A 26,772-nucleotide genomic window follows, 5' to 3' on the forward strand; every position below is an offset into this window, starting at 1 on the left:
AGGAAGGGTTTTCTCTTCTTCTGTCTGTTTTGCAAATTGAAGCCCACGAAAACCACGGGAGTCAATGGAGTCACTCCAGCAGAGCCTTTAGCCTTTTCTTTTCCTGTAAAATGAAAGGAGGAAAGCAGGAAGAGGTTTTTTCAGCACTCCATTTTCTTTCTCCTCTGAAGCACCCACAGAGAACAGGTCTCAGTCCCTGTGTCAAACACATTGCAATGTCCCAGCCTCAAGCCCCACTGCTCTTGTGACTGTGTAAATGGAGTTTTGTGGAATGGGAATCACAACAGAATTGAGAGCCTGGAAGCTGTCACCCCCTTACAAAGGTACCATGGTCATCCCCGCACTGCTGGGTTTGTTTCCAGCTTGAAGTAAATAAGAGGCCCTTCTCTGTGCCAGTCTCAGGAATACTCGTGACTTCTCACTGCCCTTGGCTATCTTGTTTTTAATTTAAGAACCATGCAAGTGCACTTAAACATCATTGTTTACTGGTGTCATCGTTATCAAAGCAAGTAAAGACATCAGCATCTGTATTGTCCTCGGGTTTTATTTTCATTGTGTCAGCTACAATGGGACTTTGAGCATCTAGTTCTTGACTACAGGCACCATTCAACAGGAAATTGATTTCCATGGGTGACAGGCGTGGAGGCTCCATGGGTTCCCGGGCGAGGCGCAGGCAGCAGCACCATCGCAGAAAGGTCTCTGTCCCTTTTCTTCTCGGGCTGGGGCTCCCAAACCCCACCTGCCTCGTGCTGAACCCACACATCTTCCTCCTGAGCATTAAGACATTGTGCTGGAGCGCAGTCAGTGTTTCCCACGAACTGTACCTGCTTCCAAATTAGGCGAGCACTGAGGGAGGAGACGAGCCCATGTGGGATGGGGGGGCAGAGATTTTTACAGAGAGTAACTGACGATGCATCACCATGGACAGGAGCCTTAAGGGCAAAATACAGTGCTTGTCAGTTCACGTTTGTCTGCACTTGGAGAAGAGGCATTTTCAGGCTCTGCATCATGATAGCTATAACAAGCTGAGTTGAGAGACTTCAATACATAGCTGGCTATGAGTATGGACACTGATGAGAAAGCTTATGTGTGCCTACTCGCATTCATTTCATACGAGGAGACACTTAGCTCATTCAAAAATACAGCTGGCAAGATAAGCCTTTGAGAGTACAAAATACATATGAGGGTGTTCAGTTTTCAGTCAGGGTTATGCCATTTTTAATGGCCATATACTTACCCTGTCTGGTGCATTTATTCATTTTTGAGCCAAACTAGATTCAATGATTTTCATCTTTTTTTTTCACCTCTGTTGACATTGTCTGACAAGACTGTTCAGACTCAGACTGCTTAGGAAAAATAAACTTTGGTGCCAGATTTTGAGCCATCAGCAGTGCTCACTCTCATCTTTATTCTATTATTCTGCTGCAAAGGAACTTTCAGCTCAGGAGCCACAATGGAAAGAAAACAACCTCAGCTCTTTTTTCTTTTTTTCCCTTTTCTCCTTTTTTCCATCTTGTGATCTCTACCCAGCTGGTGAGAGAGAAAATTCCCATGTGAGGCATGTGGGTGGAGCCCAATTGTGTAAGCTCCATGCTTGCAAAGTGTTTGGCATGGATCCGCTGGCTGGCTTTGTTTTCCAAGGCCGGACACAGAGGGAAGCCACATTCAGCACATTAACAGCCACCACCTGTTGCTCTGTTCTACTTCAGAGGAACCCTGAGGCTGGGGAATAGCACTGTGCTCTGGCCCTTGATCTCCAGGGAAGTTTGATGTGCCTGGGATGTGCGTTGGTCCCCACATTTCTTGCTTTTGCAAGACATGATGCTGATGGGTTTGGGAGTCCAGGTGGAGAAGAGGTCCTTGGAGCAATTTGAGCTGTGCTTCACTGCAGGTCACTAGGAGGGATTTTCAAGCTCAATTTGAGGTGGCTCTCCTGAAGACAAACTCTTCTTGGCCAATTCACTGCAATCAGAAATTTCCCTGCCATGCACTACTTCAAAAATCCTAACTATGCCAAGCCTAAGTACAAAGAACAGCAAGAAAATGCAAAAAGAAAGAATTTACTCACCTTGTCAATGACATTTGTAGGACCATCACCAGATTTCTCCCCTCTTTCCACAGTACAGTTTAAATTGATCTCCATTGCTATGCACTTTCCTGTTCATATGTAAAGCACAAGGAGGAAAAAAAAAAGTAGCATATCACTAATGCAGCTAATTCTCAGTGTCTTGAAGCAATTGACACAAGTACCTGAATTAACTCATCACTTTATATCACATACTTGAGGCAAATGTGCTATTTGGAGTACCTCTTGGTAAGAATAAGCAATTTAAGATCCATTAGTATTTGGAATATTCTGTTTCATTAAAACCACAGTCATCCCTAAATGCAGATGAGTGGAGAGAAGCTATCAACCTCGTGGTTGTACTAGACAAACTTAAAAACACTTTATATTACAGGGTGCTGTGAAAGGGTTTTTACACAAATACAAGCCAGGCCTTAGGTTTCCAAAAGAGGGTTCTCCTACTTTAGGTTGAAGTTTCTCTTATCTTTCATAAGTTTGAAAATTATAATGTGAGCTGGGGGGAGACAGCAATTCTGGTGAACAGATTTTAAGCTTTTAATATAACATCAGAGTAGTTTTGCAAAACACTATCTTCTACTTGCATACCAAAATTCACTTTCCTTTATAATGGCCGCATTGCCTAAGATTATGGGAGAGCTGGAATTATTTTTAAAAATAATAAATACATATCCTCTGTTTTGACTCAAAATTTCCAAATAAATCAGGGCCCCTTTGCCCTGTAGAGCTTTAAGATCAAATCAGTTTCATTTATGACACTGTGTTCTAAGAAGTTTTATAAATAATATAAAAGCAGTGGCTTCAGATTTTAGTTAGACTGGTGACAAATCTATAGCACTTTAAACAAAATATATATTTCAATGATTTTTTTAAAATACTTACTGTACAGACCAAGGAAAGAATCCTGAAAAACTTCTGGAAAAAAAGAATGTTCTTTTTTCAGTCACATTCAACCCTCAAGAAGTTCCTCAACTTAAAAAAGCTATTTTTTGTCTAAGGAGTAAAGGTAGAAATGTTACAGAAGTCACAGGAATTTCTGGAAAAACTAAATCCTTTCACTGTGATGCCTAATTTAGCCTTAAGTCTTTCCCAAATGTTGAAATACATTTCCAGGGCCACAGACCTTACAATTCTTACAACACCGGAATGCCTGCAGGTAGTGGCCGAGTGAGAGACGGGCACTGCTTCACTGCTGAGGATGAAGAGCTGGCTCCTGGCTAGCACAGAGTACAACCTGCCTTCCTCCCTCCACCAGGGCCCAGCCCAGCCTTCCCAGGGGCCACTGATTGAGGAGAAGCTTCAGTTCCACCAAAGGAACTGAGCAATGCATTGAGGCACAAAAGTGCATCTGTGGTGACATGATTCTGCTGGGAGGAGTGTCCCAAGAGACTGTTGCCACACAAAGTTCTTCCCTTGGAAGAAAAATCACTTCCTGATTGAGCAAATGTATATGATAAGACCTCATGTCCTGCTGAAATAGCACCGTAGAGCTCCACTGAAGTCACTGCTACCCTGGCTGACAGGGTTGTAGAATCTGTCAAAAAGAGTGGGTGTCCTGGCTAGGCACCTTAAGAGCATGCAATGCATCCCATGACTGCTCTATATCCACTGTATGGCTTAGATTGATTCCAAAAGTTGCAAAAGCTAGTTTTATAATCAAACAAAGGCACTGGATTCTGTTGAATCAGGATTAGTGTTCTGCAGCTGTAGGGGAGATACTTTATAATTAAGCCAGCACCCTCCAGCAGATCTCAGTTGGAGGTACCAGCAGTCTTAGGAGGCAAAAACTGGTTTGAAATCAGCCTTGCTTCCGGCTGAATAGCTCTGCTGGTGATGAGGAAAAGTCTCTGTGTTCCTATGGCTCCCGCACAGCAGAAGCCCACCTAGAATACCTGAACATGTGGACCTAATACATCTTTATTTTCTTGCTTTTCATTTCTCTGCAAGATTTATGATTGGGGGGGGGGGGGGGGGAAATGGTCTATTTACAAGAGTGGCTGCAAAGTTAACCATTAATTTTCTGCTCAAATGCATGGACACAGTGCAAAATGACCCTTAAATTACAGAAGTCAGGTTAAATCTGAAATTCCTGTGCTGTTCACTTTTCTAGGTTACCAGTCCAGGTATAGAGGTAATATCTGGGTAGATCTTGTCAGGAACAAGGCCTGGCCTGGCTGGATTTCAATAAGTTTGCAAAAACCATTGGCCTAAAACTTGAAGCTAAGTAGGATCTTCCACCTGGCTCATAAGCATTCCACATCAATATTTCTGATAAATGTCTCAAGCATTTGAACACAGAAATAATACCAAGGGTACTTCTCTCACAGCTGAATCCAGCTGTGACAACAGATCCTGAAAGTGGTTATTATTGTAATACTTTATCTTGTAATTGTCTTTTTTAAAAATGTCTACTTGTGCAGGGAAGAAGAGCAAAGTCCTTTCAGGTTTCAGGGCAGCTGGTTGTTTATTTCCCTGAAGCTACGTTGTGTTTCTGCATTAGGGTGGGACTGAAGTTTGTGTCAGGCAAATTCCATGGTGATGTTATTTTTAAAATCATGTCTGCTGCTAGTTTACCCTGGCTGACAGAAATTACCCCCTTTCCCATCTCTGCATTCCTGCACAATCTGGCCAGAAATAGCTGAAATTTGATAGCACACACAGGTATAAATTTAGTCAACTGTTGGGTTTTGGCAGTTTCTTGGCCACAACCTGTGGAGTCCACGGGCCTGAAATGAGAGTGATGGAGCAGCTTGCCATTCCTACAGCACTTATTTTAGAGTCTCTAAAATCAAGTGCACCTTCTTACCTTGCTGCTTCACACTTGGTTCAGATTTGAGAGAGATCTTGACAACTCTGAGAGCCACAAAACATTTTAAAGTGATTAATAAGACTGCACACTTAGAGCAAAGGATGACTCCTGCAGGACTCTGCCTACATTTCATGTTGGCATCAGATAAGGATTCATCCAGGTAAAGCAGATAACTAGCAGATTTTTCCTAAGCACCCATAATGAAGTCTAAACAGCAGGAATAACAACAAGGTGCTAAAACACAGAATATTTTCAGAACAAGACATATTAAAAGAAACACTCTCTCAAAGAAAACAAACCTATGAATATTATAAGCCTCTGCTTAGGTCTCCAAACCACAATTTTACCTGTCTAAACACATGCGACCTTAAACTGTCTTTTCATTTTCCCACTATCTCCTCAGCTGCCTGGGTGACACGTGCCCTTCCCTCTTGCTCTCATGATGGAGAGCCCGTCCCTGTATGTCTCAGTGCCATGACACAAGGGACTGTGCTTCTCCAGGCCACTCCAGGGCTCTGGGTGTCGGGCCATCACAGCCACATCTCCCTGTGGCCTCTGGTGCCATAACCCTGTGGCCCTGGAGCTGGCTGGGTGCCAGCCCGTGTCCCAGGCACAGGAGGGGACATGGTCCCTCACAGATGGCCCGTGCCTGCTGTGTGCAGCCAGGGGACATGTACCACTAAAAGGCAGGATGTTTGGCTGCAGGCTGGTACAGCCTGAGCAGGCTGGCCAGTGCCACACATCCGTGTGCTGTTTCCAAGCATCACTGCAGTGGTCCTCAGGAACAGGCTGGGCTCGCTGCTGTGACCTGCTGCAGCTGTGCTGCCTTTTCCCATTTTATGTCCTCAGGATCTTTATTGAGAAAACACCACTGTTGCTTTCCATGCCACATGTGCAGTTTATAATCTTCTTCTTCTTCTAATGCATTTCTTTACTGTAACTGTGGATAAATTTTCTCCCTTGCTTGTCTGTGTTTTTTACCAGCAGAACACTATGAAGACAGTCCTAGCCACTTGATAATACTGGTGGCAAAGTTGTCCTTGTTTCCTTAGAGCACAAAGCTGCCTGTGCTCTGGAAAATACTACATTGTCAGAAATCCATTGTTGCTTTTGTGCCCCATATAGCATTTCTCTTTCTTCCCTGTGGGAATAGCAGTTACCATCAACAGTTACTTGGCCACAAACCTGTGCAGCCCATGGGCCTGAAATGAGACTAATAGAGCAGCTTGGAATTCCTAGAGCTCCTATTTTAGACTCTCTCCAAACTCAAGTGGACTTTCTTACTTTGTTACTTCACACTCAGTTTTGAAAGAGATTTTGGCAAGAGATCCTGCATTCCCTTTACTATGTGTTTGGAAGTGAAAGCACTTACTGTGATAGCAGCACTGCCTTACCCAAACAGGCCAAGAGACAGGGAACTCTGAGCTAGTCAAACTGCTGAGGTTGAAACAGATTTATGAAAAAATCTGTATTTATTTATTTGTATATACATTTCCCATCCTCATTTTCGCCCCACCTGGTAACCTGATATTCATGCAAGTCTATTCCTTTGTTGAATTTTTGCTTCACTTCCTGTCAAATTATTTCATTTTATTTAACTTCACCTGTCAAAGTACATGAGCTAATTCTCTCTGTGATGACCTGACACTGCTTCTTAGTCTCCAGTGACAGGATGCAGCAACTGCATGCCTGCAAAGCCTGTGCCATGGAAATCACCTGGGCACCTTTACATACACACAAGCAGGGAAGGCAAATCCAGACTGAAATGCCTTGAACCAGCTTAGCTCTGCTCACAGGTACTGCCCAACAAGAAACCTCCTCTGCCCACAAACCTGGTCCTTTCACACCTTCATCTCTGGGTTGCCAAACGTTTAATGTGCAGAGTCTAACACAATGGACACCACCATCCCTCTGAGTTTATCCCTCACCTAAAACATCCTCTGGGGGGACTTATGTAGGGTTGTTTTGGGTTTTTTTGGGAGTGAAGCAACATTCTGGTATAATGCAATATGTTCTGAAATGATTTCTTATTCTATGAATTGACTGCATACCACCTAACAGCAGCTGCAAAGGAAGGCACTCTCTGAAATATTAAGGCATTTATTTTTATCATTTTTATAGCTTTGATGCTGGCAGTTATAATTCCTCTGACTTCTCAGTCAATGTTCAGAGCTACCGTGGCCCCATGCCACCTTGCAGCACAGGAAGCCCTTGGCTGGCCAGTCCAGTGGCTGTCCAGCAAGTCATTACTTGCACTGGCAGTGGTGAAATGCAAAGCCAGAGTATCTTGAGTAAACAGATCCCTCTTTCATCTCCTCTACAGAAGTGGGTGAGTGAGAATTGGTGTTACACAAGGCTGCGTTGATGCTGTTCAAAGTGATGAGTTTTACCCTTAATGTTATACTGAGGGAACCCATGTGGTGGCCAGTGATTGATTACCTTCACAAAGCTCATTTTCACTCAGCAGTGGTGAGTTTCAGAAGGGTGATAATAACAGATATCATTGCCTAAGTTCTCTCTCACAGGTTTTCCACTGTCCCATGGAAATCAAAAGGTGATTAATTCCTTTAACAGCTTTTGTGGTCCTCAGGAAAAGTTGACATAAAGTGGAAGATACTGAATATTTACCTGTGGGAGCCAAAGCCCATAATGGGTCTTTAATAATGAAAACTGAGGATACTACATCAGCAAAGAACTGGAAGAATGTCTGTAAAGAAATAGGAACAAGGCTCTCAGCAGGGATTCAGGATGTCCACAGGAGCAGGAATGAACAGGAAGTCTGTGTCTACCTCTGAGCTTGTGTGCTTGAAGAAACAGAATCAGAGCTAGAAGCTTTGGAAGGATGCTTGTCTGACCTTGGAGAGGCAGGTTACACAGCCTGAATAAGAAAAAATAGATGGCTGACATTACCTGTTAAAATAGAGAGGTGCTCCTCTTCAGGAGTTTTAGCTGAGCTTCTAAGCATGAACCTTCCTAAAAAAGGACGAAACATACAGATTGCCAGACATCCCAAAGGGGTGAAGGAAACACCTGCTGGGGGCAGTTTGTCAGGAGTGCAGCATCCTCTGTGGCCAAAGTCCCTGTTGTGGCCGAGGCAGGTGCACACCCCTGTCTGAGGGGGTCAGATTAGCAGCTTGCTCCTCCTCACAGGCAGCACCAAGCACAGAGGCAGCAGGGCTGGCTGAGGGCACTGCTATTCCCCATCCTCTCCCTCTTCCAGGCGAGCAGCAGCAGCTGTTCCACCCCCTGCCCCAGCGCTTGGCTGAGCGGCGCCTCACGGGGTGCGCGGTGTCAGTAGGAAATGGAAGTAATGAGCCTCAATTAAGCAGCTCCCCATACAGCCACGGATGAACTTGTCCCAGCAAGAGTACCCAAGCCCAGGGGCTCTGCAGGGTGGTTTTGTGATGTGCAGCTGGTTCAAAGCCATTTGTGGAACGCTGAATATTCCTCCTCCCTGTGGGACACACTTGCCCTTTTGAGTACCACACACACAGGGTGCAGCCAGGTGGGGGGGCACAAAACACAGGATGTGAATGCCATCCTTTTTATATAGGTCTGGTTTTTATACATGCCTGTTTACCAAGGAGTAAGAATAGACAAAGGGAGAAATGGTCTCCACCCTCATAAAAATCATGAAGGCTTTGGCTGACATAACAGTGGTTTGCCCCTGAAACAAAATTTGGGCACCATTTTAGCTTTGCTCTCATTACTGTTTATATAGGACAACACTTACCTTCACTTAGACAGCCAGCACAACATTTTATGTCTTTTCTTCTTCCCAAGTGAGTCTTCATTGTGGGATTTACACGGTGGCCAGAACTTATGCAGCCTTTTCCCAGCGGGATATTTCTGCAGTAATACACAGATCTGAAAAGATAAACCATTTATTCCCATTAAAAGTACTTAGGGAGTGAAAAAAAAGTCTTGTTACATTTTGTATCATTGCACTTGGTATGTTGTTTTTGGGGTTTTTTCCCACCAGGCCTTTTTTTCTCCAGCTGTTTTCATATGAGCTGTGCTCCTAAACATCCAGACATGATGGAAAAAGGACATCAGCCTCTGCTGTCTCTGAGGTTAGGCCACAAAAACTTATTTCCTTCAGGGAAGCAATGCTGCTTTCAGTAGATTTCACACTTTTTGCAACATGTGAGTCACCAAGTTGACTTTTGCTAAAAGAGCATACAGAGTTTGCAGAGCTGTACATATATAAGCTTGTACTCAGTGATTAGAGGAGCAACAGTGTTCACTGCAGAACAACATTCAGCTGGACACCTGCATGATAAAATGACCTGGGGAGGGAATTTTGGAGTGGGTTTGGGGAGGAGGTGAACCCCTTGCAGGGTGGCATTCAAAGGAGGTGATGAGAAGTTTAATTAAATCAAGGGTTCCAGGTATTTTAGGAAAGGTTTTTACTGAGTGACAGTAGGACAATGTTTGCATAATTGCCCAAGCACGCAGCCTTTGAATAATAATAATATTGCTGTTCTCTGAGATACACTTTGTTTTCAGAAGTGACCTGATATCAGCAGAAGCAAAAGACTCAATTTCACAGTTACTTCGAAACAAAAATAATTATGGGAATGCATGCAGAAATTAAATTTGTGCAATTTGTGCTAAGAAACTAAACATCCCCTAAAGCTAGACAATTTCAACTATTTCAGATTGGTTATCCTCTCTGTATCACTATTGAGGCCTGAGATCTCTTCTTTCTCTACTCTAATCCCATTCTTTTGCTGTCTTCCATCATGCTAGAGATATTCTAGGTCTTAGACAATGTGCATATCCAATAAATGTAATTAAAATGCAACTACAACTATCTTTTTCATTTTCCTTATCACAAAAAAAATTACATATTGAACCCTAACAAACTTTATGGATGTGTTTCTCATTTTGAGTCTTGTGCACTATCCACTGAAGACAAATAGGATAATTTCCCATGAATACAGCAAACACTGCTACAAATAATACAGCAGCATAAAAAAAAGCCTGTTTAAAAATTGTAGGAATGTGAGAATCTCTCTGACTAAAGATGTGCAACCCCCAAATCACTGAGGTACCTACTAATCAGCTTTCAACCTAAGAAAGAGAAGCCACCCAAAGAGAAGCTTCTTTTCTCTGTTCTGTCTTTATTTTGAGCTGCCTAGAAAACAGTAATTACAACTTATCTTTTCATGCATTTGTTCCTTCCAAAAAGAGCAAACCAGCAAATGGCCAGACACGCCGTTGTTAAGCCCTGTTAAGCCATTTTGGGAAGATCACCTTCAGAGGCTCCCGAGATTTATTTGTTCATCTTATTTGGCAATAGTTCATCAGCAAAGTATTTCTGGAAGGGCGACAGAGCATCTTTTCCTGGTGCTGTAAGTGGGAAGGCAAACCCGGGTACCAGAGCTCTGTGTCTGTCCTCTCTCCTTTAGTGAGTAGCAATAGCACCACAAGTCCTGACAGGCTTGGAGAGTGTCACCAAACTGTCCCTCAGCCAGTGGGGAAGGATCTGACAGTGACTTACAGCCGGAGGGAGTGAGAGAGACAACATTTACCTCGAGTGCTGAGCAATCAGGGAAGGTAAGGGCTGTAATCTGTGTCTCTGCACAGCGACCTTCTTGGCTACGTTCCGTTCCCACTGACACTTCCTGGGCTTCCACCACTGTGACCAAGGGTGGGATGTGCATCTCCTCCACTCCTGCGCTGTCCCTACAAAGAGCTGAGGTGATGCTGCCTCTGCCTCAAGGCTGAGGGCCAGTCTGCTGATGCCATTTATGCCACCACCACCATCAAGGAGGAAAATGGTGCAGTAGGTGTGAGGTATGCTGTCTCATCTGCTCAGCCTGGTTCCATCCCCAATCAGCTGGTAGGAAATGAGGGACAAAAAGAAAGTACTTGGCAATGAATCCTAGTATTTTTTCCCTCTCCTCTGCATTCCTCACCCACCTTTATTTGGTAGCTTTGATGAAAAGAGCTGAAGAGAAAAAGAAACAGTTTGAGTCTAAAGCCATTTTTGATAATGTAAATGCACAACCATTTATACTTCCAAGAATTCAAATCTGCAATTTCAAAATGGAATTATGCCAATCACATTTTTTATCTGGCTAAATTAATTGTCAGGAAATTGTAAATAAGGATGACATGGGACCACTTAATGGAAAGACACTGACCTTTCCTCCATGGTTTATTACTGTCCTCTGGTCCAAACTGGAGTGAGCTTGTGTTCTCAGCTTAGTTTGTCTCTTGCCATAGAAGTCGTTTTGCTTTAGAAAAAGACTCAGAAGTGGTATGAGGATCTCACTCATTTATTTCTCCTAGGAAATACATTCTCTTTTGGTCTCCTCAGAGGGATGTGTCTTTGTAGGCAGGTTCAGCACTACCAGGGGAGGGTAAAACCAATCATTTCCAGCTTCATGATCATGGTTTCAGGAATCATCTTGGCTGGGCACTAGCATTAGTCTCTGTATATGTGTCTGAGGGAGGATAGGTTCTCAAAATAAGTAAAAGGCAAATTCAAAGAAGAAAGTAATCTCTTCTTTATCCTCAGTGCGTAGGACAAGAAAGGGGCTTACCTGCAGCTAGCTGCTGTTAAGAAACAGCAAAGTTCTGTTTGAATCTTCTCAGAATCCTTGAGAATTCTCTCAGAATCCCTGAGAAAAACTGCCTGATGAAGTGTGGAGTGCCTGTTGGCGGAGGGGCTCGACAAGGCTCTGTTCCTGGGGAGATGCAGATATAGTTAAGGACAGAATAAATAACTTCTTGGTAGACATTCCACCCCTGTGAATGACAAAAGCATTTTACTCACACCAGTTTTTTTTTTGTTTCTGAGATCTTCTAGCACTGACAGCAGTGACAGAATATCTTGGTTCTTCCTGCCACATGTCACATGAGAGTACACCAAAGGCAGCTAGGAAAACAGACAGGGAAAACGTAGCCTCAGAGCATGAAACATGGAAAATAAGGACATGCTGAAGGCATGTGAGCCATCCTTTAGGCTCCAGGTGAAATCCTGGGCCTTGGCAGGCACACAGACAGCTCCTGGGTGTGTGTGTCTACCTGACACTGGAACAGCTGTGGCACAACCAGCCTGCGGGTCATCCAGACAATTCAGGGCTCTCATAAACTTTATGAGCTGTTATTCAGCAACACCCAATAATTAAAAACCAATATGTTGCAGGTAACATGGGGAACAGCTGACAAAGTCCGGGAGTAAAGACACCAGCGAAAATAATGAACACAACAGGCTGAGAGAGGCTGGAATTCTGGAATAAGAAAGGCTCCACATGAACCTGCCAGAGTTGCATTTGTACGCCGAGAACTTTTCATTTTAGTGCCCTTTCAGAGAAGCTGAAAATATCCACTAACCCTGAGAACAAACATATCATTTTAAAGCAGAATAGGCCTGTAAGACTTTTTAACACTTGTTCGTTGATTATATTAATGCCAGAATATATTAAAGAAGTGCAATATAAATTTGATTTTAATTGTTTTGTACACACGCCAGTGAAAAGGAACTGATTGGATACAGTTCACAGGCAGTATGTTAATACGTTATTTTCATATGATGATAGCTTTGCATAATCTTTCTTTTTCCAAGATTTAGAAGAACCTGTTGTTAACCAAAGCACAGGAGAGAGGAAGAATACAATTTACATAAAATCGGCTACCCTACACATTAATTAGTAATGTGGCTGAGCGGAAGGTGTGTTCACTTAGTAGAAAGTACACTTTATAATTTATACACCAGCTGTTTCAGTGCTTTCTAGTCCATTTTCCTCCCTGCCTGCCTCTAATGAAATCGTGTTACTGGAGAATTGACTGGGGTGAATTGAGATTTTAATCCCATTGACGCTTCTCTATGGAAAGGCACACTGGTGGGAACTTTTAATGGAAGGTCTGTAATCAGAAGACACTTGTATTCAGTCCCCCACTATAATGACTCTCATCAAATGTTAAAGCCCAGGCAGTGTGCAGAAGGCTAGAATTTCAAGGTTTTTGACCAACCCCATTTGAGGCATTCCTCTGGGAGTGTGTGATTACTCAAGTTTAGCAGTTTATTGCCTCATCTTTCAATATCCAGTGAAGCACAAAATTCTCATCTAGGTTGCTCTTTTTACTTAAAGAACAGGCCAAAATAGACTGCAGAGCTACTAGCACTGTCATTGAGGTTAATTCTTGCTTCTCATTTAACAGGAGATCAATGAAAAAGCTTTAAAATATTAGAACACAAATGCTGCTTCTAAAATTGCTTAGCAGCCTTTGTAAAAATTCTGGTTCTCCCCACACTTTTCCAACACGTGCTCGCATTTATTTATTACCAATTGCTTTTTTAAGGCTAAGGGTAACATTAATTGAGAGGTGGTGCTGTTCTGCAAAGAAGGATGTAAACATATATTAAAATCCAGCAGAGCGAACAGTCTTCCTATTCCCCAAACTTTGCAGTCAAGAAGAGTACAGTCATTAAAAGAGAGGTGGTCAAAAAGCAAACTGAACTGGGAGTTAGTGGGACTCATTATGCTGGCTGCATGTTAGTAATGTCTCCTTCTCTACCAGAAAAACAAGCAGAAATAGACACAGAAAAGCAAAACGCACTTAAACAAATGCCTGTTAAAATCCCTGTGAGGAGAATGCATTTGCTCTGAACAGACACAAACACATCAATTAATACAGTGGAAGCCACTTATACAAATACATGTTAAGAAATAAACTGGAAAAATGAAGGAACTTCTGACAAAAAGATGTCAGATGCTGTTGAAAGGAATAAATCTATTTAAAAGACAACATATTTTTCAAATGCAGCAAGTCAAAATAGAAGGAATAATAGGAAGAATGCCTCTGAACCATTAATGTTAAATAATAAAAAAAAGTCTTTCCCTTCCTTCTTCTTTTCCTCCTCCCCAAAAAAGGAATCAAGATGAGAGTTTCTTTAATAAGCATTTCTCTGCCAACTTAATGAATACATTTGAATGACTTTCCCTATTCCCTGTTCCTTTCTTATTGAATTGGTCAGACAAAGGTCTAATTTGGGAGGTTTTTTACTTAAAGGAGCTCTTTCTTTCTGATACTTCTTTCGGGCCAGCATGGGTTCAGGATTTTCCACTCCTTATGCAATTCACTCCCTCTGGTCCCTTTCTTATTTTAGTTATTTCAAAAAATGTTAGGATCCACTTGTTATTAGAGGTTCCTTTTTTATGGCCTCCAATCTGAATAGGTGCCTACATTTTCACATTCTCTGCAGAATTCATGGCAGTTATTGTATATGTGCTATAATTCATACAGGAAGGATCACAATGCAGCTTTTCACCAGAATATGTTTGTGTGCATTTTTCAGGGCTTGTTTAATGCTTATTTAATTTCAGGGTTTAAATTAATCTATATATCTACAGATTTTTAGTGTGTACACTATTCAAATGCCTTTCAGGAGGTCTTTCTTTAGACTTTTAGACTGCCCACTCAAATTTGATGGATTAAAGAGTTCCAAGTGTCCAAATTTGAAGGGAACATCTGAATGTCAGATTCCTTTAGAGTTTCTGTAGCAAGTAATGAATGCCTTTTGTTATACCAGCCCTAATTTTTCCAGGCTCTCTCCTGCTTCCTTTTACCAGCCTCCTGTCCACTTCTTTGAGAGTTTTCTCACTCTCCACCCTGGCAAGCCAACCTGTGTTCCCAACCAGCTTTCTGGGGTCCCTCAGAGGTACCGATCCGTACACCAGTGATCTGCATGCTCCACAGGCATTCCTTCATTGAGCTCCTCTGCACCTATATTAGGCATGGAATATTACATCAGCCTGGCAGAGAGAGAGATGAAACAGAGACAAGCAACTGAGTCACCCAAGGGCACTCAGAAAATTTGCTCGAGGGCCAGAAATCTCATCCAGGCTCTCATTTCTTAAGCACAGATAGTACTGAATACGTGTCCTCAGTGGTCCTAATCCACCAAAAAAGAGCAAGATACAAATTCAGACATTCTGATGCTCTGCCTAACCACAAAATACCAGCATCTTACTATGTGGGCTATCTTTTCTAGCTCTCCAGAAGAAAACAGCTTAGCAACTAATAAGTGAGGCCATTAAAAGCAGATTAAGATTGAGAAAATGTGGGAGATTCTTTCTGTAAGGGGCAAGGAGGCTCCTGAGCACAGACTAGCACTCTACACTCACCTTTCTTATTGAAGCTGACCTAGTTATTAACTCTCCATTTTGAAAAGGACACACCAAAGAAAATGTGGAGACTGTTGTGAGATAAGAGCTGGTCAGAGGGGAAAGGAAAAGATGTATCAGCACAATAAAATAATTGGCCAGGCAGTAGCATTGCTGGAAAGGACTGAAAGGAGCCCTGGATCACGAATGGATCAATGAATCAGCAATACTGTTACCAAAACTAACGAGTGAGAGGTCTGCACGGTGTAAATAGAGTTGTCATGAAAGAAAGAAAGGGGAAAAGGAAAATACGATCCAATTAAAAGAAAAAAAAACCAAACAAACCAAAACAACAAAAAAGCCACCCCAGGGGCAGAAAGCATGTCTAATCTTTCAGGCTTCTCCAGCACCATCTCTGTAGGATGTTTATAGCATCTTTCTGCCCTTAGGTAGATGTTGGTTAGGGACAATCTGGATCACCAGACTAGAACTACAGAAAGAGTGAAGAACTCTGTCTCTCTGATTAGAATTCAATCATAGGCATCTGCAAATTCCACTCTTTCTGTAGTGCCTTCTAAATGTGTTTGTCACAGATTAATCTGAGCATGTACTTATTCTAAAAGATCAAAAGCTATAGATCCAAATATTTTGTTTTGAAAATAAGAAACCCTCAAATTTTTGTTTCAGCCAGTTTGTGTTTCTTCACTCTTCTTGCTTGTAGTGGCTTCTTTTTGGACACATGGAGTGTGGCAAATTTTCCCTGGAGTAAAGACAGCAAAACTCCAAATGTGGAGGAGACAGAAGATATAAAGAAGTACTCACATGATGGAAATGTGTCTGTCTTGAGTTGGTTCTTCTGACTGTTACTAAGGCATGACTGCCCATATGTTATTTGAGCTGCAAAATAGAGCAAAGAGAATCACAGGAATAGCAAGACCTCCTGCTTCTAACAAGAATATTGCTGTTTATAGCAGGGAAGCCCTCTAAAATACATTTGCAGAGCATTTAGCACAATGAGCCCTGGTCTTCAGTGATACAACAGTAATAACTGTCAATAACACTGTTTATGGACATTTTCTCTTTTCAACAGCATAAGGGTGCTTTTCTAATCCACAAAGGCTATAAACTTGAACTATTGCACTATTTCTAAGGGCAGAAGTGAGACCAGAGATCAGGCAGATGAAGCGTGTCTTTTGTGATTTATCTGCTCTCTGCCACCACCACCTTCTTTCTGCACTGAAGCCATAAGGAGGGGATCATCAGTGCTTAACTCAAATGTAAATAAGTATAACATCTTCTGGGGGCCCAAGCAGTAATCCCATTCAGAAAGACATAAAAATTGGTATGACTGGGTAGTACAAGCCATCTACATTTCCTGTGCAAGGCAGCTGCAGGATAATTTAACAGGGAAAGTACAGCTTTTGTTCTGTGAAAAATCTACCTAAGATAAACTAAGAATAAAACACAGACATCAATGGTAGGGGACAATCCCATGAGTCCCAGGGGGTAGTCCAGCCAGCCTGATGTGGCACAGGTCTTCCCCTCCCCAGACTAGAGCTACAGAGTCCATGGCATTCATGAATTTTTTGGCTTCTGTTAATCTGTAGTAGTTTAATACACCACATGTTTCTTTTCCCCAGGACAGGCTGCCTTCCACAGCATGCTCCTAAGGAAAAGGATGAAAAAAAATCCAAATCTAGTAGTGCCATTCAGAGAGAAAAAGCAAGTCAACAGTCACAGAAGAAAGAAATGTCATTGAAATTTTGTTATGTTGAATCACTTAAATGAGATCATAAGCTACTATAATATATTGATTTTTTTTTTTTTTTCATTTCCTGGGAGGATGCCATTTGAAGGAGACAAGGTGCTTTCTATTTGCTTTTAGGCATTATTTAACACCAAGTTTTACTCTTCAATGTAAAAATTGGGTTGTGTGCCAGTAACTTGATGAGCATACTTTTGCTATATCCACAGGGATACAAAATGGTCATACAGCTCAGAGCTCCATAATGTGCAGTAAGTTTTCTTATAAATTCCTGTGACCTATGAAAAACAATTTTGTATGTGAATATCTTCAATAGATTGATCTAGCTTCCCTTAATATTTTATGACCATGCATGTTTAACAGGGAAGGTGCTTATACTGACAGTATTTTATACCCTTTGGTATATTTGGAATTTGGAATATACACAGTAAATATTCCAAATGCAACTCCATGGTTTCTTACAGCAAACAGCAATAGCAGTGGTAGTTACAAAAGTGAATGAAGCAAGGAATAGGTTATTTGTTCCCTGCACAGAACAGAAGACACAGCATAGGAAGGAACAGTTTTCTTTGAAATTTAAATAATGAAGATGCCCATGCAAGCCAAACACATGGCATAGCAAGTTTCAACTGCTCAGGCTATAGCTGGCTTTTCCGCAGGAGTTTTAATACCAAAACCATCTCTTTTCTGCAAAAGTGTTAGTCCAGACCTTCATGATTTGGCTTGCTTTCAGAAAAGGGTGTTCTTTCACCTGAGCAACACAGCCAAAAGAGGATGAAGTGCATGTGTTATTTTCCACGTGAATCACTGGCATGGTGACTTAATTTTCAAAGGAGATGGAAAATCAACACTATGGAATCTAGCAAGATGGGAAAAGGAATAGGAATTTGCAAAGACGTAATGAATAACCCTTTTGCATATAGTGACTAGTGCAAGAAATATCTGATGGCTGATGTTTTGGACCAAATAACCTGCAATCATGAATTCACAGTATTACATGCACTGGAGATTTTTACAGCACTCAGTTGGTAGACTAGGATAGGTAACTTCCAGAAAGGTATATTTGTACCACCATCAGTACTCCCAAATACATTCAATTTCTTGTTGCTTATGGAAAAAAAACTCAAAAAAACCACAAAAAACAGCTGAAATTGACTGACCACTTTGAGAATTTCAGCTAAAGTGTAAGCAGAACTCACTGTCTCAAAGGTGAATGTGATCTAATAGGAAAGGAAAAAAATAATAATAAGCATCATCAGTTTACCAAAAGGTAATACATACCTTAATAAAGGAGGGTAATGTAGAATAGACTTAATCATCCCCCATTGCTTTTGCTATACCTGTCCCAAACTGATCTGGGGGATGATCTGATTGCCAGAAGAGTCTTTGGGGTTTTGTCCCTGCAGCCTGGTCTGTGCCACAGTGAGACCAGACCCGTTTGCACAATGATTCTGGCAGTTCTGATAGGAAATCTGTGCCAGTGTCTCTGTAGATGCTTTCTGTGCGTCTCCCATGGGCCTGGCTGCTGTGCCTGGGGAGTCACCTGGAGCTGACAGACCAGAAGCAGCAGCATCACATTTCCAGAGGAAGCTGTTCTGTGTGCCCAGAGAGCTCCTGCTGAGCTCAGCCCTCATGCAGCCTCTCCCAGCAGGCTCTGGCTAATGGAGCCGGCACCTGGGAGAGGGACTGGGTGCAGAGTGCTCTGCTAGGACAAGTCCCAGGTGCCACAGCAGGAGTGGCAGCCCGGTGGCCCCGGAGTCGCGAAGCCGCACGCGAGCCTGAAGCGCGCGCTCACAAACAGGGCCGCGACCGCGGCGCGGGAGCCGAGCTACTGTTACATGTTTACACTGGATGGAAAGTGGATCCACGAAGCAGCACATATGTTCGTCTGATAGTCGTTAAACAGGGATTTGACTGCAGATCTTCTGGGAGAAATGTAGCAGGAAAGAGCGGAGTATCTGCCTCAGTCTTGGCATGCAACAGTGCAGCTCCATTACCATTAGGGAATTCGCATATGTCTGGAATTAGGCACACTGGCAATCAAGCCACTTCTTTACAAATAACTAAGAAAAGGGAACAAACTGTTTGTTATCAAATTGATTCAGGCATCTGGGACACAGTGGGTGAATACTATTGATTATTTTCATTCAGGTTTTAAAGTGAATTTATTTTGGCCGACTGCTCTCCTTTCATATTTACTTGCCAAGAGCAGTCGGGTGATCAAGTTTTACTTACACAGATGTGACCTTGACCAAGTCCTTTTACCCCTTTGTGCTTCCATTTCCTCCTTTTCTCTTACCTGTCTCAGCTACAAACTCAAATAGATTCCATCTATCAGGGTCTACACCTTAATTAATTAAGCACATTGGGTCCTGCCTTCTCTGGGATGACTCCACACAACTCTGATACAAATCATAATAATAATAAATTGCTCAAAATGCATTTCCAAGTTTCATATATGAATGATGTTAGTGGAAAAGTATTTTGAAATTCAGAGGTGACATTTGAGCCAGATGCACTTGCCTTCTCACTCATCCAAACACACAACCCATCTGCCCAGTAGTGGTGAGTCCATGTTGCTCAGTGTGGAATACTTGCATCAAATTACTTCCCAGTGGGACTGAAAAAATAGGGGAAAAAAATTCACAAAATATTGACAAACCTAAAGCCAGCATAGAACCACACTCTGATCTGCTCAGAAAATTTTCAAGAGCAGGAAAAAACCTAACTACTTTTATCTGATATATTACATGTTCAGTTGCACCTCAATGCTTTTTGAAACTGCTTGAGCAGATAGTTTATAAACAGAAGTAAAAACTATAATAAAAAGTTTTTTCTTCATTCCTTTGTGATTAGACATGTATGTGGCCTCTAGATCCCTTGGTTGCAAAAAGCTGAGTGTGTATGACTTTTGCCTCCTTTCTTCTTTGGCTCTGTATTTTTCCACACATTTGCAGGAATTAAATATCTTGGAGACCTCTCCCTCAGCCAGCTTTGCTGAGGTTCTGCAAGAGGTTCAAGAATGAGTGGATAGTAACCCACAGGGAGCATACCTGTAGAATCCATATTTCCAAGGAGCTCTAGCTGTGGCCTTGCAGAAGCTGTTCTGCCAAGGGCATGGGGCCAGCCCCAGTGCCAAGCACAGCTCTGTTCCCATAGGTGCGGGATGTCAAGCACTGCTATCATTTCTTACAGCAAAGCTTCCATCTGCAGCATCCCTCTTCACCACAGGACAAGTGAGAGGGAGTGAAGATGCAGAGAAGGACAGTAGCTTATGCCTCTTATGGAACAGCACCAAAATTATGCTTTTGGGTACCACAAAGGGTAAAAGCCCTTCTACAAAGCAGCTGCTCAGCAGAGAAGTCCCTGAGCACTCATTCCTTGGCTCTTACCACTTCCAGTGGACAGCCAGTTCAGCCTCCTAGACCACAAATCCCAGGGTCAGAGAGAATACAAAGTCCTGAAGTGTGGCTTATCCTGTATTGTTTAAACTCTTTACAAACAAGGGCCAGATTCTTAGCTACTGTAAATTGAGAACTCATTCACTGAACTCACTCAAGGCAGGTAAACTTAAACCAGCTGAGGATGGTATAACCAATACAACTTCTGAGTGCATTTACTCAATAATGAAAGAGAGAGAGAAATGTGCTTGGTTCTTGGGGCATATTTGGTTTGTTTTCCTGGGTTTTGTGTTAGCTTTTTCTTGGAGATTTTCTTTCAGGAAGGAGGAGTGAGGTGGAAAGGAATTGTGTTTGGCCTGCTTGGGAATTACAGAGCTGAAGCTGGGAAGCAATGCAAAAAAGCACTTTAATAAGTAGGGAGTGCCAAATGAAATGCTGTTTTTTTCTACCATGGATGAAGAAAGCTAAATACAATATTTGTGTTACCTCAGTTTCTTCCATTGCTCCAGACAAAACCATTGCCAAGACAAAATAACCCCCTCTGCTATTGCATAAACTCTTCATGTGCAGTTATTTGTACTAGCCAAATAGAAAGAAATTAATCCCATTTTGAGCACTGAATATGTGGCCAGAGATTTCATTATATTGTTACCATTTGGGACAAATATGCTGGAAGAAAAGAACTACTCTGCCAGGATTTCAAACTGAAATGTACATTTAAAATTTAGCTCGTGACTTCCCAGTGCCATTGTGAGGTTTTTTCCTGATGTTTCACCCTGCAGGCATCATGTTGTGAGTTCAGCAGGCAAGATGCTGCCATGACTTATACCCCATCAGATCAAAGGCATTGCATGGAGTGCCAGGGATGGATATGATTCCTTGGACTAATTCTATTATTATAACTCCACTGACTTCAGGGCGTTACACCAATGATGAATTTGGCTCATCACACGGCAAATGAAGCTTAGCATCTTTTGTTCCAAGTCTTCCTTTCTATGCACCTCCTCTGCTACCACCTGCTATTACTCTTTGGGTATGTTTACACCACATATTGCAAACAGCCATGAGCAAGCTCTGCCCACGCTCCAATCTGACAGAAGCCATGTGATTGCACTGGCACCAAGCCTGAGCTAATAATCCCTCATGAGAAGGATTTTTTTTCAGTGAATAGCACGAGCATGATGAGTGTACATCTATCCATACAGTATCAACATGCCCAAAGACTAATCTATGCTGAAAATCTCTTTACAGGTCTGGAATCTTCTCCTTCCCTCTTTTTCCCATGCCCTATAAAGAGATCTTGTACCTGCACTCATAATCCCCACAAGTCAGAAAAATGCTCCTGAGTGCTACAGAGGATTGCTGTCTTCACTTGTTGGTGCAGGGCCCTTCAGTACTGCTCAGTCCTAGACACTGAGCTTTCTTGTCTACCAGTTTAAACAGGTTTTTCACCCAAAGAGCTGACAAAATGATCCCACATCATACCACATCTGCCTCCATTTCTTTCTACTGCTGCACTACTTTCCTTTGCCTTCTGCACCAACATCACTAACACCTGTTGATGGTGCCCCTGCTGCACAAGGCTCATCCTCCTCTTTGCAGCAATACCCATTTAATTCCCTGGATTCTTATTTGGCAGCTTCATCTTTTGTTTTCCAAGACCTGGGAGAGCATTGCTTGGGATCTCACTGCTCCACATATCCCTGCCTTGCACTGTGGTGAAGCCAAACCTGTAAACACCATGACTGGGCCTCCACAGTTGGAAGGGAACAGTCAGACCCAAGGCCTCGTGCTGTCTGTGAGGAAATATCACAGTATCAATTTTCATCTCTTGAAATTTATTTCCTCTGATGTAGGGAGCAGCTGTATGCTTCATATTAAAAAAAAATAAAAATTAAATCTACCTCGATTTTTCACCTTACTTTTGTCATCAGTTTAAATGAACAACCACAGACCAAGAAATTTCAAGTCATTATCCCACTCCTTGATGGTTTCCTACACAACATTCAGTCACACTCTCCTGACTCAGACACTTTGGATTGCTCTGCAGGTACACAGAAGCAGAATGACAGAGCTCTCATAACTTCACCACCTTATAAACTCAGGCTGTGCATGTACATTCCCATTTCTCTGCATTGCTCAGTAATATGAAATTCTTTCCTTTATCCCAAGTACGGGGTAGAACCAGGAAGCAGTTCCAAGCCAAGATGCACTTATTTTAAAATCAATGATTTGCATTATTTTTTTTTTTAAGACAAAAGAGAACCCACCACTTGTTTTCCATGAGCTGATAGCTCATGGAAAATTTGGCCTGTAAAGAAAAGGCCCCAAATTAAACAGAACCAGAAAAATAATGTGGCTTAAGAAAGAAGAGCCAAGTAAGTGTGTAGAAGCATATCAAGAAGATAGAAATAAGATAAATATTTTATTTTCCTCAAATCCAGCAATGAAAATATTCTGAAAATTAAGATTTTTTTTTGTGCATATTCATGGCCACATTTACTGTCCTTTCAACATCTTTGTCAATATTAAAAGGTTTTAAGTCCAGAGGATGCAGTATCACTCCATCTTTTTTCAAATCTGAGACTGCTAATAAAAGACCTTGTAAAAGTTATGTGGAGTTTGTATTGGCAAAGGATTAGAGAGATACCTTTCCAGAGCTTAGCAGTAGCTCGTGAATTGTCCATCGATGCAGGCAAAGGGAGCCAGAGAATCCAAATATCACTCCACACTCTACAACTTGAGGGTTTTTCTCCCATGGGCTGCTGTTTCCAGTGAACAGCTCCACTTCTCAGTGATGAAGAAAAATGATTTAAAAGCCACTTGATCTGTGTTGTCTCCATTCAAAAAGAATCTAACCTGATTTATTGTTCCTCAAATGGCTGAAACACTACTTTGCTTAATGTCATTAAAAACCTGATATCAGCACCCAGCCCTAATAAAAGCATCAGGAACATGGTAGTAACCTACCCATAGAAGGAAAATGAAGCTGTCATTTTTCAATATAATTAAACCCGGTTTCAAAAATCCAAAGGTCTGTAATATGAATTACACTAATTACTTCTTGTGGTTTAAACATTGATTCCAATGTTAAATTTAATGGACTTAATGGATGTTGCTTTTCCCATCAGACTGGTGGCCGATGTTTGTCTTGTTTCTTGACCACTTATAGATTTCTGCTGACCCTTTAAACATATTACAATCGGCAGCCTGCTCATTCTTCGTGCATGAGAGTGCTACTATTACTTTCCATGGATAATCCCAGCTTCCATGTAACCTGTCTCTCGGAGTTATTTTTGGCAGCCAAAAGCATACATACCCCAGGAAATAGAAAAAGAGATCATTGGACTAAATTTTCAGAAATGTGCAAGCAATTAATTTTGCCTGGGCAGTATGTGAAATCCAAACAAACATTAGGAAATAGCAAAACGTGCAGAAATTCACAGAGCTGAAATGCTGCTGGTTGCTGCACACCAGTCCCTTTCCTGCATTTCTTCATTGCTGAGCAGAGTCAAAACAGAGAAGCAGGGGTGCTGAACCTAGTCCTGAACTCCAACTGGTGCTGGAATCAGAAGCTGCTGGAATCCACAGAAAAAAAACTCTGGAACCAGGTTCCCTCTTGAACTTTCTGCTTATCCGGAAAACACCAAAAGGAGTGCTCGGGTTGAACAAATAAGAAATACATTACAGATAATAAACTGTGGGCTTTCTGTTGACTTAATGACAGAACCCCCACAGATTTCAAGGAGAGTCAGATGAGATACATTTCATGTGTGATCAATGGGAGAAAAGGACCAGCTCTGGTTTTGGGCTCACACCCAAGAGACATTACCCTGAGAGGGTAATGTTTGGTGCTTTGATTCTCTTCAGGAGTTGGAATTAATCAATGTTGTGTCCAGGCAAGATGATGTGGCTTGTTCTGCTGTTAAGAACACAAACAAAGCCTGAGTTCTGGGATCACAGAGTGTGACTTCATATAAATTTTTAAGGTTCCACTCGGAAGAGAATGCCTAATCCTGAAGATCCAGGTGTAAATAATGGGGAGTGCTGGTTTCTTCATATTCTGGGAAACAAGGTCATTTTCAAATAAGTCCGTAAATAAAGGACTTAGGAGAGGATTTTCAAAGTGCCCCATGTTGAAAATCTTGGTCTCCTAATACATCACTGTTGCTGAAGGCATCATAGGCTAAGGCATCATGGTTGAAACAACAGCCTGTTTTTCCTCCAGACTGTTTTTACATCTGTTTTCCACAGACAAAGGAACATTGATACCAAAAAGAAATCAGTACCTTGAGATATTTGCTCCATTTCTTTTTCTGCAGCAGAAACTCTAGATGCTACATGAGAGTTAGTTGGTAAGAATGGAAGAGAAATCTACAAATATTTATAAATTCAGTCTATCAGGATACCTACAACTGTAGTGAAGTCAAGCAGAAGAGTTTGCTACAATCAAAGAACTGCTATTTATGTCTCAGGACAACAAAATTATTACACATTTATCTATGTCAGTCTTGTTACAGTGGTGATGCCAAGGGGGAATCATCATTCAGAAAAAATTATCTTCCCTCTTTCTCTCTGTTTAGGGTACACTCCTGAGCGAAGTTGTGCTGCTGTATTTGTCACTGGCTGTGCCTGAAACTGTAACTGGTGTGACTTTGAAAAGAATAGCATTAGCACTGAGGAATCCTGCCAGCACCCAAAAGACTATTTCTACCCATGGCCTAAAACATCTGTGCACAAGTAAAAAATATACATAATCCATATGTGGATTGAAAGATTTGACAGAATCAAAACACAGAGCTCTAGGAAAGCCTTGTGATGTTAAGGGCCAAGTAATCAGCACGTATAAACTTGCATGATTTCATGACACCAGCGATGCTCCGCTGATTCACATCAGCCCAGGAGTCTCGTCTCATAAGTATGTTTTTCTTCCTGCATGGGAATTCACTCAGCCCAGAATTAAAGAGTATAACATAATCCTTAAAGAAAAGGGAGAGGATTTTTGGAGGGGTAATTTAATTCTTTCAATTTAGGAATTCAAGTCAAATTAGAACACACTGAGGATTTCGTACGCAAATCCCGCTCAATAGGGAAAACTTTTCTAGATGTTTGGAAAGGCCTTTGGACTGAGCTGCCTGCACTGGCCTCCTGGCCAGGGTCTAATGAGAGGAGACAGACCATGACCTATTATGTCTCAGAGTTTGACTGAATGGAGACTTTTGGCAGGTGTGTACTGGCATGTGCAGCTCCTATGTAAACTCTGCAGTTTTATGATTGCATAAAACCTTTTTATAGCCAGAAGGTATTTGAGTTCATAACACGTGTCTTTCCAGACTAGATAGTAATGAAATTCTTGATTATTTTCTATCTCAATACCAAGGTGCCAAGATGACAGGTTAACAAATCCTTGTCCTTTCTGAGCTAACTCTGTAAGAAAATAATTAAGCAATGGAAGTAGCTGGAGAAAATGGTTCTGTAGTCATCATTATTGGTCACAGCCAAAGTCAAACATACCCAGCCATCAAAATTCCACTCTGTTTTGACACTGGATGATAAAGATATGTTGGTCTCATTACTCACTGAACTTTCCTCCTTTCTAGCAAGTATTGGCTCCTGCCACCATGTTACTTTTCAGAACTGCTCAGACAATTTTCTAAGCAAATCTTGCAGTTCCATGGGTTTAACTTTCCTTTTCCCCACCTCAGAGCTGCATGTTTTAACCAGCCCATGGACTTGCCTGGAGTCTTTTCTCTGGGAAGACAGCAGCCCCTCATTCCTGCCAGGGCTCCTGCCCAGGGCAGCAGTGCAGGTGCTCATGACCACCTCTTCATGGGTACATCCAATTTCCATGTTGCTTCCTCCCTGTTCAAACTGCAGACATGTGCCCTAGAAAAGGGATGCTTGAGCATTCACTTAAGCCCACCCCTGAAGTAAAATATGGAATAATGCTTTGAGAGGACAGAAACTTGATGTGCTCCCAACTAATGAGCAGGGTGCAGGCAGGTGAGGCTGGCCAGGAAATGCTGTGGCAGGACTCCCAGCCCTGCCCTTACCCCAGAAACTACTTGGAGTCAGAGCCCTGCCACTTTCTCACTTTTGCCTTACTAAAACAAAGTAACTAATACCATGTTTTCTCATCTCCTTGGGCATGAGGGAGGACAGATTCTTTAAAATAATGATTTTAATTCACAGTACTTAAAAATAGGCTCTTAACTCTGTATGCTGGCATCTAAATAAAAGCAGCCTGACTTTGAGAGGTGCTAAGCATTTGCACCTCCTAGCAATGTGTACACGAGCTGTTTTAAAGATCTCCAAAGATACAGATTTTCTTCCCTGCCAATACCATTTCTCTCTCCTTCAATATAATTTTATAGGCCATCCATTTTGACATTACATCAAATTAACACTAAAAACACACCTACCACTTTGGATAGAGCTTTTGAGAACTCACTCTTCCCAACACACAAGGCAGGGTGCCTACTTTGTGTTGCAGACAAGTTCACATTTAACTTTGAACATTTGCACGAGTCACGGAAAATTCATTTTGACTTCTGTGTTGTCCTGAACAATGACATTTTCCTGAATCAGGGACA

The 26,772-nt window shown here is 42.0% G+C and overlaps 1 protein-coding gene across 1 annotated transcript in view; it reads right to left on the reverse strand.

Moving 5' to 3' along the window:
* Positions 1–26,772, reverse strand: part of LOC135303514 (uncharacterized) — a 265,282-nt gene that overhangs the window by 10,922 nt on the left and 227,588 nt on the right. The window contains exons 4-9 of the mRNA XM_064425428.1: positions 11,447–11,590; positions 8,626–8,759; positions 7,803–7,865; positions 2,966–2,998; positions 2,069–2,157; positions 1–103 (exon numbers count right to left, since the gene is read on the reverse strand). The exon at positions 1–103 is cut by the window's left edge and continues 1,246 nt beyond it. Of these exons, the coding sequence (XP_064281498.1) occupies positions 71–103; positions 2,069–2,157; positions 2,966–2,998; positions 7,803–7,865; positions 8,626–8,759; positions 11,447–11,590 (496 nt within the window). The 3' untranslated portion in view covers positions 1–70. The remainder of the gene's footprint in view (positions 104–2,068; positions 2,158–2,965; positions 2,999–7,802; positions 7,866–8,625; positions 8,760–11,446; positions 11,591–26,772) is intronic.

Source organism: Passer domesticus, chromosome 6, assembly GCF_036417665.1.
Source record: "Passer domesticus isolate bPasDom1 chromosome 6, bPasDom1.hap1, whole genome shotgun sequence".
Classification (NCBI taxonomy): domain Eukaryota; kingdom Metazoa; phylum Chordata; class Aves; order Passeriformes; family Passeridae; genus Passer; species Passer domesticus.